The 17,904-nt window shown below is 47.2% G+C and overlaps 1 protein-coding gene and 1 long non-coding RNA gene across 15 annotated transcripts in view; one reads left to right on the forward strand and one right to left on the reverse strand.

The window, feature by feature from the left end:
• Window positions 1–12,704: 12,704 nt before the first annotated feature.
• Window positions 12,705–17,194, reverse strand: LOC118538475 (uncharacterized). Of its 2 annotated transcripts, none has more exons than XR_013445893.1 (2): window positions 17,098–17,194; window positions 12,705–13,897 (listed from the first exon to the last, which is right to left on the reverse strand). It is a non-coding gene; the product is annotated as an uncharacterized LOC118538475 (long non-coding RNA). The 2 variants fall into 2 exon arrangements; XR_013445894.1 differs by lacking the exon at window positions 17,098–17,194 and adding an exon at window positions 15,894–16,434.
• ZFP62 (ZFP62 zinc finger protein) overlaps window positions 16,451–17,904 on the forward strand; it is a 39,813-nt gene continuing 38,359 nt past the window's right edge. For 2 of the 13 annotated variants that reach the window (XR_004918620.2, XR_004918625.2), the window contains exon 1: window positions 16,451–16,589. Coding sequence is in view for 1 of the 13 variants with exons in the window: in XM_036096443.2 (XP_035952336.1) it covers window position 16,589 (1 nt within the window). In the remaining 12 variants the exon portion in view is untranslated. Of the gene's footprint in view, window positions 16,594–17,194; window positions 17,307–17,904 lie in introns of those variants that run through there. The other 11 variants (XM_036096443.2, XR_004918626.2, XR_013445886.1 and 8 more) reach the window with 11 other exon arrangements.

A 17,904-nucleotide genomic window follows, 5' to 3' on the forward strand; every position in this document is an offset into this window, starting at 1 on the left:
CACTTTTTGTTCAGTGACAATCCTAACCTCATCCTTCCCCCACTGATTATCAGGGAAGCGTTTAGAGAAGAAACTTCTGGTTAAGTATTTGGTTATACTCATGTACAGGATAAATGCTTGACTTTTCCTCCCTTTATTTACCAGTTTTCTAAATAATGACGTGGTTCCCTAGCACCAAATGAGGTTTTAGGTATTTTTTTTTAGTGCCATTATGAGGTGGTAGATTTAAACATACTAGATGGGTTTCAGTCCACTGCACTTATAATTCTCGCTGAAGCTCAGATCCGTTCGCCCGAAGGGAGCCGCTTCAGGCCGACCCCAATTCCTCTTGCCTGCAGCAGGGATGTCAGGCTCGCCCCCTCCCCAGTCAGCCATTACTCCTGGAGACCCCTAGTTCCTTTGTGTGCAAAACGGGATTTACATAGTCCTTCTTATCCACAAACCTTTCACTTCTCCACCCCTAGTTACGATACCATTCCTAACAGTATGACAGCCACCCTCCATTTTAGGTTTAACTCTAAGACATCCTAAACTAGACCTCGGACCAGGAACCCTACGCTCTCTGCGTCAGAAGGCAGCAGGGCGGCCAGAACCAGCGAGATGCGGTCCGCCCACCCTCCTAGAGCGGCACCGGAACTGCGCCGGCGGGCCTCGCGAGCGCTGCGCCGCAGCAGCCCCTCTGCCTTGGTTCCGCGTGCGCAAGGCGGGAGCCGGGGCGCCGCGGGTCGTCTGAGGCGCCGGAGGGGCGTCGGGGCTGCGGAGGCCGGGCGCGGGCACACATCTCCCAGGGCGGCTGCACGCTCTGACTGCGCCGAGCGGCGCGCAGGGCTGGGGGAGGCCGGCGCCCCCAACCCCAGCGCGGGGCGGCGGGGAAGCGGCGGGGAAGGGGCGGGGCCTGGCCCGGAAGCTGCCTCTGCCCCGCCCCCGCCTCGTCCCTCCGGGGGGTCCGCAGAGTCGCCTGCGCTGGGGCCGCGCGGGGCGGCCTCGGCGGGGAAAGCGTCCCGCGCGGCGGAGTAGAATTGTGGGCAGAGTTTGAATAAAATTCTATGCCGTTTTCCTCCTGTTTGTCTGTCTTCTGTGAGTTCACGTGCTACTGGCCGCCACGTCTAAGCACAGAGGGAAAGTTTTTGTCCCCTTGACACGTGTGACGCGTAGTCACCAGTCCACAAATTCCTTTTAAGCTCGCGGGCCAAATCCGTCCTTGAGGGTGCTGGAGAGTGCTCTAGTATCTGCAAAGTCTGCGGTGGTTTCCACGGAAAACCTCAGTCTGTTCTCCCAACACTTCGTATTTCGGTAGCTTCCGCATTTCCTCGTGCGTTTTTATCTTTGCACCAATGGAGAATCAGGCTTGCCCCGTGCATTAGAGTTCTCCAGAGAGCCAGGAACAATAGGGGACAGAGACAGAGGCTCAGGCGATTATGGAGGCCAGGAAGTCCCAAAATCTGCAGCCAGCCCCGGTCAGCATCCTTAAGACCCAGAAAAAGCCACCATTTCAGTTCCAAGGCAAAGGCATGGAAAAGGCCAGTGTCCCAGTTTGAAGGCCACCAGGCAGGAAGAATTCTCTCTTACTTGCAGAAGGGTCGGCCTTTTTGTTCAATGTAGGCCTTCAACCGATTGGATGAAATCAGGAAGGGTAATCTGCTTTGCTCAGTCTACCCATTCAAATGTGAATTTCATCCAGAAACACCCTCACAGACATGTGAGTAACGTTTGACCAAATATCTGGGCATCCTGTGGCCTGGTCAGGTGGACACAAAACTAACCATCACACCCCATCCCCAGCGAGTTGCCTTCAGATCGTGCTGTGCTGCCTTATGCTTACAGGGAGGCAGGAGGAGCTCTAGGCATCATTCGGACCCTGAAGCAGGAAGAAGAGGGAATAGGCAGTACCAGCCGGCTCTCTCCTGCGCTGCTTTTCTTTTTTTTCTTTTGTTTTTGTTTTTGTTTTAAGAAAAACCATTCCTGAGGTCCACAGCAGACTTCCTCACACACCCCAATGGCCCCAAATGGTCACCTGGCCTTTGGTTGCAAAAAGGTGGGGTGGGGGGTGGGAAATTGAGTATCAGTTAAAGGAGAGTAAGAATCATTGTATTTGGTCATCTTACACTAATCATGATTGGCTTGGGAGTATTGCTACCCTTTATAATCTGGGGGCTCCATTAGCTGAGAAGGGAGATGGAATGGCTAAGGGAGGGGTGGGGCATACAACAGTATCAGACATAGTTCACAAACAGAAATCCCAGTCTAGCCCTGCGTCTCTGAGACTGCATTCTTAGCATCTTTAGGGTTTGAGATGTTTATAAACTCAATCACATTTGTATAGACAATTTCTTGGCTTATTTCTAAAACTTAATTCTCTTTATTATGTCTGAACTTCAATAGTTTCATTCCCAGATGGCAGCCTTCTTTCTCCTGTTTCTGTGTCTCTTGGGGTTGGGGGAGGGTGTCCTTCTCAAAGGGGAAGATGGGGGTCCTGGCACTGACCATCTGTCTTGGTGGCTCTGTGGATCTGCCCAGATCCCGGGGCAAACCACTCATTTCCAGAGCAGGTCCCTCCCTGTTGCAGTCAGAAGACTCCCACCTTACCCTCCCACGCTGGTCCTGGCAAATGGCCTGGATGTGCTCACAGGTGAAGCCTGAGTCACCTCTCTCCCCCTACCATCCCATCTTCTGACCCGGTGCCCCACGCAGTACCTCGTCTTAGACTGGACCAGGGGCCATTTCTGCGGGATGCAGATGAGATGTTGCTGCTTTCATGATTCAGATCTTTTATGGTGCCCCACACCTGAAGAATGAAGTCCCAGGACCTAAAGTTCAGAATTTCTAACAAAAGATGGAGTCCAACTGCAATTCTTCCTGCCACCTCCCCCATAGTCTGTCTGATCTATCACCAAGTCCTGTATGTGGAGCTTTCCTTCAAAACACACACACACACACACACACACACACACACACACACACCTGGTTTACCTCACCCTGGGCATGATCGCTGCCAGGCCTACTCTAGTTGCTACGCCCTCAAGGATAGTTGGCGTTAACTTTCTCTCTTGGGGAGCCTTTACATTCCACCTCTCCCAATTCCCATCCTACCACTTTATTGTTGCACTCAGTACTGTATATTGCAATAACTTATATGTCTAAAGCCTAGAATACTTGGAATTTGTGGTCTGGGTTAGTTTTAGGACTGCTGCACTAAATAATGCTACTTAAACATGAGACTAGCTAACAGGTCAATGCCTATAGCAGACCCTTTTCTAAATAAGAATTTTTTTAAAAGATTCATTCATTCATTCATTCATTTAAGACAGAGAGAGAGGAAGAGAGCAGGGGAGGGACGGAGGGAGAGAGAGGATCTCCAGCAGACTTGCCACTGACCGTGGCACCCGACAAGGCTTAATCTCATGGCCCTAAGACTATGACCTGAGCCGAAACCAAGAGTCCAATGCTTAACCAACTGAGCCACCCAGGCGCCCCTCTAAATAATAATTTATATGATGAAATAAAGTATTTCAAATCAATAGGGGATACAAAAATGCGGCAATCAGCTCTTCGAAAGGGAAAGAGATTCATATTCTAAAATGAATTCTAGGAAGACTGTTGTGGTTTTGAAATATGTTCACAAGTTCTTTTACATTCTTCCTTTCAAGCAATGGAGCTTAATTCCCTTCTCCTTGAGGGTGGGCTGGACTTAGTGATTTGCTTCTAACAAAGAGCATAGTGCAACTTCAGAAACTAGAGCATAAAAAGCACTATGACTTCTGCCTTGCTCTCTCTCTGATCACATGCTGCCGTTCCAGGGGGACACTCTAGCAGGCCCACGGAGAGACCCAGGGTGAGGAGCGGAGGCTGCCTGCAAACAGCCATGTGAGGAGCCATCCTGGAAGCAGATTCTCCACCCCCAGGCGCACCTCCGAGGGGATGCATCCCCAGTCAACATCTTGACGACAGTCTCATGCGATAACTTGAGTCAGAACCACTCGGTTAAGATGCTTTCAAATCCTGACCCAAAGAGACTGTGAGTTAACAAATGTTAGTGGTTTTAAGCTACCAAGTAGTCTGTTACACAGCCACACACAGCTAATACAAAGAACAAACAGCAAGATATAAAAAAAATAAATGAAAATATAACATAAGTGGGCCTTGGAGGGGAAAGAACCCTCCAAAGTTTAATGAAAGATTCCTGAGTACCTGAATGTAAGTGTCACCATCCCATGTAATGGATGAGGCCTCCTGACCACCTCGTTGGGTGATGCCAGGTCAGGGTGCAAGAGTTCAGTGTGGCCGTAGGGCCTCTCTCTTTCCCCCTTTTTGAGATTCCCTGACCGTGGCAAGATTATTAGTGTTCACCAAACATCCACAAGCTCCGTACCCCCAGCCGCCTTTGCAGTTAGAAGGGAGCTTTATGACTTGGTTCCGGCCCAAGAGACGTGGGCCTCAGGGATATAAGGCACTTCTAGGCCTGTCCCTTAAAAATATCCCAGAGGATCTTCCAGCTTTCTGTCCCCCTACCGTGACAACACTGAAGTTCACATGTTCCAGATTTCATGGCTGCAAGATGGAGAAGGACAGTCTGGTCTGCACAGAACTTTACATTTGTAACAGATAAACCTTGTGTTCAGCCACTGAGATAGAGGGTTTATTTGTTACTGCCACTTAGTCTAGCCCATCCTGATGGAACCATTGCCCCTTTCTAGTACCTGTAACAAGTAGTAGCTGTGGTACTTCTAGGACTAGTACTTTCTAGAGCTTGTCTCTGGGTCACTGGGGTATTCCATATATTCCCCAGGTTGTGCGTGTGTCTACACTGCTGTTCGCTCCAGCTTAGTTACGGTTCTTTGTATAGACAGATTATCACCAGGGTTGTAGGGACCATGCCCATCATGCAGGTACAAATATGGACCTGAGCCTTGACCATGATTGTCCATAGCCCAGGCAAGACCAGGCTATCATGTTTCACAAGACTCAACACCTACAGACCCTGGGCAGTCTTAAGGGCCCCTACAGGGCACCCCCTGCTAGCTCCTGGCCTGCTCCCCTACATGCTTCTCTGGACTCTGAAAGAGCCAGATCCAAGGAGAAGAAGGAGTCAAATTATGACCCAGCATAAAGTCTCTCTTCCAAGTCCTTGGGTCCTATCTCTTCCCCAGTGGATAAAGGGGGATGATCCACTCCCTTCAAGACCCAGTGTCTGTAGGAATGTGACCACAGCAACAATGATAGTTAATACTGATGTAATGCTTATTGTATGGTAGGCCTGTTGTAAGTGCTTTACATATACTAATTTCATTTTCACAACAACCCTACAGAGTAGGTATTGTTCCTACCTATTATCCTCGTGAGGAAGCTGAGACCCAGGGAAGTGAAGTACCAGTATAGGTTTACACAGCTACCTAGCCCCATAAGAAACCCAGAACCCAAACGGAAAGAGCCAAGATGTCCACTGACAGATGAAATGGATAAAGTGGTATATATATATACACACACATACATACACAATGGAATCTTACTCAGCCATCAAAAAGAATGAAATCTTGCCATTTGCAACAACATGGATGGAACTAGAAGGTATTGTGCTAAGTGAAATAAGTCAGAGAAAGACAAATAGCATATGTTTTCACTCATATGTGGAATTTAAGAAACAAAACAGGTGAACATGGGGGAAGGGAAGGAAAAATAAAATAAGATAAAGATAGAGACGGAGACAAGCTATAAGAGACACTGAACTCTAGGAAACAGACCACAGGTTGCTGGAGGGTGGGGGGGGGAGGGATAATTGGGCGATGGGCATTAAGGAGGGCACGTGATGAATGAGCACTGGGTGTTATATGCAACTGATGAATCACTAAATTCTATCTCTGAGACTAATAATATATTATATGTTAGCTAAATTGAATTTAAATAAAGAACTAAAAAAAAAAAAGAAACCCAGAGCCCAACACTGACTCAAGACAAATGCCTTAGAGCAGGATGTCATTTTCCAAGAGCTCACCCTCCGAATTAGGGGAATGAAGTACAATTCCTCTGATTTTCAACTTCTCCAAAGCCTTATATAACTGTGAGTTGGCCCATGTATACAACAGGAAGTTCAATTCTGCCTCTTTTTAAAAAACATTTCCTTCCTCCTGCCAAGTGGCATCTCCATGGCCTCTTGGTATTGGTGCCCTGTGGTCTGTGAGTGACGAATGGAGAAGAATGGCATCTCCAGGAGGAGACCAGGCAGCTGGGCTTGGACCAGCAGGTGCCAAAGATGTTCTCAGGACAGAGCATTTGAAAGATGTTAAAGATTGATTGATTGATTGATTTGAGAGAGAGAGAGAGAAGGGGAGGGGCACAGGGAGAAGGAGAGAATCTCAAGCAGACTGCGCTGAGCGCGGAGCCCGATGTGGGGCTGGATCTCAGAACCCTGAGATCATGACCTGAACCGAAACCGACTCCGACACTTAACCGACTGAGCCACCCAGGTGTCCCCGAAAGATGTTAAAGATCCCAGTGTCAAAACTGCCCAGCTGTGTGTCCTTGGGCAATTGCTTACCTTCTCTGTTTCCTCACCTGTAGAATAGGATTATATAGACAGTACCTTCATCGTAGGGTTGTTAAGAAGTAGTTTACCCATATATGCAGACCACTTAGAACAGAACCTTGCACCAAATAAGCACCCAAAAGTGCTCACTATTGTTAATTATCATTGTAGATGCAGTTTCAGTCAGGACTTCTGCAAAAAAGACACATCCCCTTTTGCACAGGGCCCACAAATGAGAATGGTAGTTGGGCTGCTCTTCCTTCTAGATCTTTTTCCAGGGATTGTGAGTAATCCTTAAGAACCGCTGATAATTCAAGTAACTCCAGGTTCATTCCTATCTCTCTGGCAGCTCAACGGTGTACCTGCCACACACAGATTTTACATATCCCTTTAAATCTTCCATATGTGAAAGGAACTCACTGACATTAAAAACATTAGCAACATTTATGGCAAATTCAAAAGGTGAATTTCTTTGATAACAGAATGTGTTCTTATGTCAGACAAAAAGACTATACTTGATCTAAGGAGGGAAGGTGGTCCCTGGAGGATATCACTGTAAGGGTAAGTAAATTAAACAATCATATATGATTTTTTTTTTTTTTTTTTTGCCTGCAGATTTAGGAAAAAACAAACCTGCTAAAACCCAATCCTGGAGAGTCGAGCATATAAAACACTCTGTACTCATGGTTGGGGGCTTCATAAATTGGTATAATTCTTCTTGAGAATAGTTTAGCAATCTGATTAAATTTATTTTATTATGCATAAATGTATTTTTTAATAAATAGTACATTCTCATGGTCCAAAATGCAAGGAGTATAAAAAAGATATGCACTAAAAATTCTGCTTCATCCTTCTACTCCAGCAACCCGGGTACCTCCCCGCAGACACCCATGTTAGTGATTTCTGGTGCAAACTTTCAGGGATATTTTTATGAACACATACAAATATGTACATGTCCTTTTCATCCTTTCTTACACAAAGTATAGCATAGTGTAATTTGGAATTGATTTCTTTGCATCTTACAGACTTTCCCACCATCTCATAAAGAGCCTCCTGGTTCTTTTTATGGCTGAATATTAGCCCTTTGCATGGTGTTATGGGTTGTATCACGTCCCCCCGAAATTTCACATTTTGAAGTCCTGAGTATCTCAGAGTGTGACCTCATTGGGAAATAGTGTCACTGTAGGCGTCATTATTTAAGATGAGGTCATTTGGGAGTAGTTGGGATCCTAACCCAGTATGATTGGAAACCTGGGCACAGACATGCACACAGGGAGAATTCTGTACGGTGATGAAGGCAAAGATGGGTTGTTACGAACCCGAGCCGAGGAACGCCAAAGATTGCCAGCAACCCACCACGGGCGAGACGCATGGAACAGGTGCTCCCTCCCAGCTCTCAGGAGGAACCAACCCTCTTGACCCCTTGCTTTTGGTCTTCTAGCCTCCAAAATTTTGAGTCAGTATGTTTCTCTTGTTTAAGCCGCCCAGTCTGTGGTGCTCTGTTATGGCAGCCCGAGCAAACTAATACACACAGAACTATAATAATTTCTTTTATCACTTCCTTACCTTGGATGTTCAGAGTTTTTTTCAATCTTTACTTTTAAAAATGCTTCGGTGACAAAAATTTCCACACACGATTTCACAGGTGTATAACTACACCAGCACTGGTGGATTTCTAGAGCAGAACTGATGCAGCAAAAGGTGTGTGTGTGTGTGTGTGTGTGTGTGTGTGTGTGTGGTGACCCATTCTGCCCAGTACCTCCTTGGAGGTTGAGACAGTCTGCACTCCCACCAGCAGGGCAGGGAGAGGGCTTTCCCTCTGTTCTCACGACCACAGTTTGTTATCAAACTTTTGGATATTTGCCATTCTGATAAGAGAAAAAAATGGTATCTCTGTGCTTTTTTGGGTTTGCATTTTTTATTATGAGTCATTTGAATACTTTTCTGTGAATGTATTTTTCTATTGGGTTGTTGGTCTTGCTTATCAGTTTTGGAGGAACTCTTTGTGTATCGGGGACACTTACCCTTTTTTTAAAAGTTTTTATTTTAATTCCAGTTAACATACAGTGTTATATTAGTTTCAGGTGTGTAATTTAGTGATGCAACAATTCCATACACACTTGGTGCTCATCATGACAAGTGCCGTCTTTAATCCCCACCCCCTATCTCCCCCATCCCCCCACCCACCTCCCCTCTGGTGACCATCAGTTTGTTTTCTTTAGTTAAGAGTCTGTTTCTTGATTTATCTCTCTGTCTCTTCCCCCACCCTTTTTCCCTTTGCTTGTTTGCTTTGTTTCTTAAATTCTACATATGAGTGAAATTATATGGCATTTGTCTTTCTCGGACTGACTTATGTCACTTAGCACAGTACTCTCTAGCTTCATCCATGTCATTGCAAATGGCAGGATTTCATTCCTTTTTTATGGCTGAAGAAAATTGCATTCCATATATACATACATATATATGTATATATATACACGCCACTTTTTTTTATCTATTCATCAGTGGGTGGACACTTGGGCTGCCTCCATATCTTGGCTATTGTAAATAATACTGGTATAAACTCAGGGGTGCATGTATCCCTCTGAATTAGTGTTCTTGCACTCTTTGGGTAAATAGACAGCAGTGCGATTATTGGGTCATAAGGTAGTTCTATTTTTTTTTTTTTTTTGAGAGAGAGAACAAGTGGGGGAAGGGCAAAGGGAGAGGGGGAGAGAAAATCCCAAGCAGGTCCCACGCTCAGCAAGGAGCCCAATGCAGGGCTTGATCTCATGACCCTGAGACCATGACCTGAGCTGAAAACAAGAGTCAGACAGCCAACCGAGTCACCCAGGTGCCCCAAGGTAGTTCTATTTTTAATTTTTTGAGGAACCTCCACACTGTTTTCCACAGTGGCTGCACCAGCTTGCATTCCCCCCAACAGTGTGAGAGGGTTCCTCTTTCTCCACATCCTCACCAACACCTGTTCTTTCTTGTGTTATGAACTTTAGCCATTCTGACAAGTGTTAGGTGGTATTGTAGTTTTGATTTGCATCTCCCTGATGAGGAGTGATGCTGAGCATCTTTTCATGTGTGTGTTGGCCATCTGTATGTCTTCTCTTGAAAAAATGTCTATTCATGTTTTCTGCCCATTTTTTTAAAAGATTTTATTTATTTATTAGAGAGAGAGAGCAAGAGAGAGAGCACAAGCAGGGGGAGTGGCAGGCAGAGGGGGAAGCAGGCTCCCTGCTAAGCAGGAGCCCAATGCAGGACTCCATCCCAGGACCCTGGGATCATGACCCGAGCCAAAGGCAGACGCTTAACCATCTGAGCCACCCAGGCGCCCCTTTCTGCCCATTTTTAAAAAAAGATTTATTTATTTAGAGAGAGAGAGCAGGAGTGGGAGGGGCAGCGGGAGAAAGAGAATCCTCAGGCAGACTCCCTGCTGAGCATGAAGCCCCACAGGGGCCTCCATCTCACGACCCTGAGATCACGACCTGAGCTGAAATCAAGTCAGATGCTTAACCAACTTGGCCACCAGGTTCCCCTCTTCCTTCTTCTTTGGGACTCCTATAATACAAATGTTACTATGGTTGATGCAGTCCCTGAGTTCCCTGGGTCTCTTCTCATTTTGCATAACTCTTTTCTCTCTCTCTCGTTCAGCTTCCTTTCTTTCCGTTATTCCGTCTTCTAGATCATTAATTCATTCCTCTGCTTCTTCCAGCCTGCTGTTCATTCCATCAACTGGGTTTTCATTTCGTTTATTGTGCTCTTTATCTCTGCTATGTTTTTTCCTTTTATCTGTGTTAAAGGTCTCTCTCACATCTTCCACTTTTTTTCTCAAGTCCAGTGAGTTCCTTATGCTTTAAATTATCTATCAGGCATGTTATTTATATTTGTTTCACTTAGATTTCTGGCTGTGGCCTTGTCCTATTCTTTCATATGAGATAAATTTCTTTGTCTGCTCATTTTGTCTGCCTCTCTGTTTATGTACGTTAAGAAAGTCAGCTCTATGGGATGCCTGGGGGGCTCAGTCGTTAGGCGTCTGCCTTCGGCTCAGGTCATGATCCCGGGGTCCTGGGATGGAGCCCCGCATCGGGGAGCCTGCTCCACGGGGAGTCTGCTTCTCCCTCTGCCTGTCGCTCCAGCTCCACCTGCTTGTGCTCGCTCTCTTTCTCTCTGTCTCTCTCTCTCTCTGACAAATAAATAAATAAAATCTTAAGAAAAAAAGAAAGAAAGAAAGAAAGTCAGCTGTGTCTTCCACTCTTGAAAGTAATGACTTTATGAAGAAGAGATCCTGGAGTGCCCTGGCATTCGGTGCCCCCTGTTCCCCAGAACCTGGCATTTCAGGAGAGTATCCTGTGTGTGTTGCTTACACTCTGCTGTTGTGTCTGAGACACTTTTCTTTTCAGTGCCCTTGTTGTCTGTGCTGACTGTCTTCCTGTTGTGGGTCGTGCTTGCTCTCTGTGGTGTTAGGAGGACCCAAGCAGGCCAGCTCCGAGGGGGCATGGCTGCTGGGGAATTTGGGAGTGGGGCCGCAGTGTTAGTAAAATTTGAGTTGGGCCACTGGTCCTATGTCAGCTCCCCCAAAGCCCTACAGTGGATGGAGCTGTGTGCCAGGTGACTGGTCTGGATGTTGGCATGGCTTTAAAAAAAAATTCACCCAGAGCTCGGGGCTGAGGCTAGCAGGCTTGGAGCGGGTGAGTCTTTAGGAGAACGGGTGGGGCTTGGTGCACTGCTAGCAAGTTAGGTAGCAGGTGTCTTCAGACTCCCTTAGATGGCTCTGTGTTTATTCTGGGGTTGGAGGGAGGAGAATGGCACCTGCCAGCTCCCTTGTGTTTGGAGAAGGCTCCCAGCACTCTCTGAAATCAGTGTGAACAGATCTGTCTCCTGTTTGCCCCTCGAATTGTGCAAACTGCCATTTTTAGGTTGCCTCTCCACACAGGCTGCTATCTCTTTAAGGGTGGTGACCCCACGGTCACTTACCCTCCCCGCCTGTCCAGTGCGGGGTGAGCTGACTTTCAAAGTTCCAGGTTTTAACTGACTTTTCAAGTCCCACTGTTTTACAAACTCATGGAATTCAGTCCCTCTGGATTTTACAGCCAAACATTATGGGGATTAGTCTAACCCATGTGAGCTCTCTGGTGCCAGGGCCTGTTTCTCTGCCCTCTCCATGTATCCAGCTCCCTCCCCCCTGCAGACAGTCTCCTTCTACCTCACTGACCTTCCCAAACTTTCAACTGCAGCATCTTCTTTGTATTTAGTTGTGGAGTTTGTTCTGCTAGTCTTCAGATTGCTTTCCTGTTTATTGACTTGGATGTGGATGATCTCTAGTTGTAAATGTGGGAGGGGGTGAGCTTAGGGTCCTCCTAGTCTGACATCTTCCCAAGCTCCTTCAATTTATCTTTTTTGATATAAGACCCCAATATTTTTTTTACTTATGGTGGTTTTGTCATACAAAAATATTTTGTTTTTATGTATATGAATTAATTAGTTTTTACTTTTATGATTTCTGGATTTTGTGTTATAGCAGAGAAGAGAACAAAACAAAACCTTCCCCACTCTAAAATGATCAAAGAAATCTCCTGTGTATGTGTGTCTGTGGTTCTTTTTTTCCCTAATACTTTTATGGAGGCGGTAGAAGCAGCAGTATGTTTTTACTTTTATGGATCATTAATGTGGGCACATTTTTTAAAAAAAAAATTTGCTTATTCATTCATGAGAGATTACATGAGCATGTGAGCAGAGGGGAGGAGAAGAGGGAGAGGGAGAAGCAGGCTTCCCTCTGAGCAGGGAGCCCAATGCAGGGCTCGATCCCAGGACCCTGGGATCATGACCTGAGCCAAAGGCAGACGCTTAACGACTGAGCCACCCAGGCGCCCCATAATGTGGGCACATTTTATGTCTTTGATACATCTGGAGTTTATCCTGATATAAAGACTGAGGTTTAAATCCAACCTCATTTTTCCTTAATGCTTCATAGTTGTCCTTACACCATCTATTCCCCACTGATTTGAAATGCTACCTTTATCAAACACTAAAGACCTGACTGGATTTATTTTTAGACTTTGTGTCTTTGAATTACACCAGCTTGTTCATATGCTATAATAACGCCCCATCCTCATCACGTGTATTATTTTTTCAGGCACTTTCTAGATAGAAACAAATGATCTTTTTTTCCACATGAACTTTAGAATCAACTGTGTGTTGCTGAAGATTTCATTGCTATTGTTTATTGGGATCGTTACAGTTATAGATTAACTTAGAAAGAGATGACATCATTCTGATAACAAGTCTTTCCATTCATGCAAATAGTGCATCCAGAATGTTTCCATAAATTTATTTCATCTTTTGTGACTCCTAGAGCATTGCAACTTTTCTTTGCGTAGGTCTTGGATGTGTCTTCTTAATTCTTGGGTATTTGGTCTTTTGCTTGTTGGCTTCTGTTGTTAATGTAATCTTTCCTTCCATTACTTTAATTGTAGTTTGTACATAAAGAAAATATTGATTTCTTCATGTTAATTTTGAAACCACACCCCTTACAGAATTCTTTTATTGTTTATTCTAGAGGTTTTTTGGTTTGTGTTTTTTTGATGAGTCTCATGGGCTTTCCACAAATAAAATCCTCTTATCTACAAATAGGATAATTATACTCCTGCTTTCCATTATTTATATTCTACTTTTTTCCCCCTTATCCATCTGTAGTAGGAAATAATGGTAGTGATGGGTTTCATCCTTGTCTGATTCTCTAATCTTCTTGACAACTGTTCCAAGGAAAGCATGGTAAAAGCTTTTGTATACTATTTATTACAGCACAGATTGATTGATTGATTGATTGATTGAGACCCCGTTGGAAAGCATCTCAAAGATCAACAACAGAAGAGTTAAGGAGATCATAGTTCAATGGAGCATCACAAAGAGTTGTTACATGAAAATGATACTGTATAATATTTGTAAAAACAGTACCTAAAAACTGCAGATGTAGTGCTCTTACAACCATCTGAAAAACATCTGCAAATTGATAGTAGAAAAGGAAGTTTCTTAAGATGTTAACAGTAGTCACTAGGTAACAGGATTAAAAGTGGTGAATGTTTCTAATTTTTCTTTCTTTTCCAAATTTTATATAATGAGCTTGATACATGTTATAGTGGGAGGGGGACTTTTATTTTAATAATTCGTGACCACATTCAATGACTAAAAGTGGAGTTGGTATTAAGTTCCTTTGGGACTTAACATTCATCTGTACTTGAACTACTTCAAAGGAGGTAGATGGGCTCCAGAGCAAGAGCAAACTCAGGACGATGTCATCGCTGTACCTACTGGGCTCCTAGAGCTGCACCATCTAATAGAATGTAATGTGAGCCTTATAAATGACTTCCGATTTTTTGGTAAACACACCTAAAATAAAAAGAAATAGGTGAAATTCATTTGAATGATTTATCATAAAATGATATCATTTTAATGATATGTATTTTTTATATATTTATCAAACCCTATAAAACCAAAATATTATTTCAGCATGTAATCAACATTTAAAAATATTATTTTACATTCTCTTTTTCTACGAAGTCTTACATATCAGATGTGGATTTTATATTTACAGCGCATCTCAATTTAGACTGGACACATTTCAATGTGCTTATTTTTTTTTCATTTCATGTGCTTAGTAGCCATATATAAAAAATGGCTTGCATACTGATCTGGGCAGGGTAGACGTTCTGCTCTGATTTGTAGATATCCAGAAAAGACACGTACTGGAAAAGGCTAGCATGTGTGTGTGTAGACACAAGGCCAAACAAAGGGTGCCTGAAGTATGACAAAGCTCATGGAGGAAAAACTATCACCTAAAATAATATAAATAAATAAAATAATATCACTTTAATTAAGATGACTTATTCAGCTTCCCAGTGATTCCTCCCACACGCATACAATCTTTCATTGAGCAAAACCTCCCAACCTGGGCATAAATATTAGGCACCTTGCTGCCTAAAGAGAAAAACCCAGTCTTCCCTGCCATAGGTGACAGGCCGACTAACACCAGAAGCTTTCATCGTGTGAATTCTTCGGGCAGCATTTCCTGAGGACCGCCTGAAGCAACTTCTAGGGCCGCGCTCTCCAGTATGGAGAACATTAGCTACATGTGCCAATTTATTTATTTATTTATTTAAGATTGATTGATTAAGATTTATTTTAGAGAGAGAGAGAGAGAGAATGCCCCAATGGGGGGGGGGGAGGGAGAAGGAGAGGGGAAGCAGACTCCCTGATGAGCAGGGAGCCCCAGGCAGGGCTTGATCTCACAACCCTGAGATCATGACCCCAACCGAAACCAAGTCCCACGCTTAAGGGACTGAGCCACCCAGGCACCCCTACATGTGCATATTGGAATAAAAGATAATTAAAAACAGATCCTCAGGGGCACCCGGGTGGCTCAGCTGGTTAATCACATGCCTTCTGCTCAGCTCATGACCCCAGTGTCCTGGGATCCAGCTCCACCTCGGGTTGCCTGCTCAGCAGGGAGCCTGCGTCTCCCTCTCCTCCCTGCTCATGCTCTATCTCTGTCCTTCTCTCTTAAATAAAAATAAATAAATAAATAAAATCTAAAAAAAAAAAAACACAAAAAAACAGATCCTCAGCTACACGAGTCCCATGTGAAGGGCTGTGTATGGCTACATACTGGCCAGGGTACCTGTTGGGGTAGCTCTAGGGGAATCCACTCCCAAGCTTCAATCCCTGCATGTGCTTTTGCCTAAAACTGCACGGCTTGAGAAAGGGCCGGGTCTCCGCTCCTTCTTAGGGTCTCCCAGCTGTCTTGGTCTCCTCTAACACAGCACACATCACATTGGCTCAGACTCACTCTGAGAGGCGTGGAGTTCTGGCATGGAGCCAAATGTGATCAAGCACCCATTGCTACAAGGAAACCCCCTCTATTCCCTCTATTTACCTTGCACCTACGTGTATAAAAATTGAAAATTAGACAGAATTGATGCTGAACATGAGCTCACTCCAGCTAGAAGTGACCTTCATCCAAGCACTTTGCCTAACTTGTTTTTTAAAATGTTCCTTATTAAAAGTTTGCTTCCAAACATTTCAACTTTTGTCTAAGAACTGATATTAAAATTTAGCAATATACATAATTTTGCTAATAATCCAGAAAACAATTAACATTTGAGTGAGAAGAAAAAAAGTAAACTTCTAATTTCATTACAGAGATGTATGCTAAACAATAAAATTTAAGGCATTAAACTATTTTACATTAGGTTAACGTTCAGTGAGAATGAAAATATTTCAGGTTAAGACAGAAATCCTGTGAGGGACATAAAATAAAAAAGATAGGTTCAAGGAAAAATCTGAAACGATGTAAAATTTTTCTGTTAAAAGCGAATGAGAGTATTACATCGCCGTGGATTCAGAGTCCGTTGCATACGTCCGAAATCAGCGGTTTTGTTTTTTTAAACGGCAGCATTCCCAGCGAGCCAAAGTACGTCCCTTGCAATTACTCAGACTTCAGAGGAAAAACATCTAGATGTTACTTCATGTAAAGAGGATCAGTTTTAAAGTCCTCCCGGCCGGGGGGTGCAGCCCGGTCCCGGGGCGCTCCCGCCCGCGCGGCGCCCCTGCAGCCCGGGCTCCTCTCCGGCCGCCGCGCCTGCCCCGGGCCGAGCTGTCGGAGGGCCCCCCCCCCGCTCCGCCTCCTCCCGGGGCGCCCCCGCGGCCTCACTCTGTAAGGGGCTCTGTGTTCAGGTACGTAGGTCGTCCGCCGTTTACCCAGCCACTCATTTGCCTTACTCTCAGCCCCACCCCGAATAAACTCCCCGAAAACCTACAGCCTCGCCGCACTCCCCGGCGGCGCCCCACGGCCGACACGAGGCACGGACGGGGCACGCCACACACAAACCAGCCTCGCTGCCCGCCCACGCCCTCCGAGCGCAGCACGGGTCACGTGCCCGGACGGGGAGGGACCAGCGAGTCCGTCCTCCGGCGTCCCAGAGAGGACTCGGAAGTACCCCGGAGCCGGCGCGGGCCCTTCCGGCCGGGCCGTCCGCGCTTTTGTCCGTCCGGCGGCCGGGCTCCCGCGGCGCCGCCACAGCCAGTACGTGAGTCCGCGGCTGCCCGCGCTCCCGCCCCCGGCCCTCGCCTGCCACGCCCTTCCCTAAGCGGCGGGGTCGCGGCTGCCCCTCGGGTCTCGGGCGGGATAAGTGGGGGAAGCGTTCCCGCTGCCCTGCGCCCCCCAGGAGGCACGTCCCCGGGAGTGGAGCGGCGGGAGGACGTCAGGCCGGCCTGGGGGTGCGGGGCGTGCCCCTGCGGCACAGCGGCGTCTCTGGGGCCCGGCTCCGGCCGTCCGAGCGGCCCGGAGGGGAGCCCCGGACCAGAGCGCGCTGCAGGAACGCCGTCGGGGTGCCGCCCGCAGTGCAGTGCGGCCCTAGGCCCTGAGAGTGATTGGGGGCGTCAGAGGGACCCCGGGGTGACCGGTTCGATCCCCCAGCCCCCGCGCCCCTCCCTTCCCCCCACGGGTGGCGGAGGGTGCTGAGAGGCTCCTGCCGCAGGTGCGGGGTAGCCCCGGGCGGCCGCTTCCAGGCCCCCGCCCTGGGGAAGCTCACCCGTGTGCGGACGGGGCGGGAGCGGCGTGCCCGGCTCCCAAAGTCGAGGTGACCGGCCGGGGGTGTCCGCGAGCCCCGGACGCGGGGACGGGGGGGACGCGAAGGGTGGCGGGCGGGGCCGGCGCTCGGTGCGCAGCCTGCTCCCGACGTGTGACCGGGCGGCCACCGGGCTGTTGTCCCTCCGAAGGCGCGAGGGTTTGGTTTTGTTCGTAAGTTTTTAAGCGTGCTCGCTGGCAGTTTAGCGTTCGTGTGGTTCGGGGGTCTAGACTACGAGCGGACGCCGGTGCGCAGGTTGCTCCCCGCCCGGGCCCCTTCCCACGCCCGGAGCGCTGGCGCTCACGTTGGGGGGGGGGGGTGGCCGTCGGCCTCGTGCGGACGCCGGCAGGCGGGGGCGGGCCTGGTTCCCCTTCCCGGGCCGCGAGGCGCGTCCTCCTGCCGGGTGTCGGGGAGCGTCCGCGCACGAGAGCGCCAACAGACGACCGCGCTGTGGCGTCGGCTTGGCTGCCGCTTGGGCGCTTTGAGTGCTCCGTAATTTTTTAGGTCTGTTCAGAGCCGTTTGGGTTGTTTCCCGTCTTCTGTTGCGCAGCAGGGTGCACTCTGACTCTTCTCCCGGGGCGTACGTTAGCGAGTGTCTCTACAGGACCGATCCACCAAAATAATTCTGTCTTACCTTAACTCAGCCGGCGTGTGGTAAATGTTAAATGTGCCAGATCATTGTAACGGCCCCTGCAGCGTGTTTGAAGGACACGTAAAACCAAGTAGTTTTCCCTCCTGGGTTTGCGCCACGATGCCGGCCGGGTGCTAGCC

Source organism: Halichoerus grypus, chromosome 2 (assembly GCF_964656455.1).
Source record: "Halichoerus grypus chromosome 2, mHalGry1.hap1.1, whole genome shotgun sequence".
NCBI lineage: Eukaryota > Metazoa > Chordata > Mammalia > Carnivora > Phocidae > Halichoerus > Halichoerus grypus.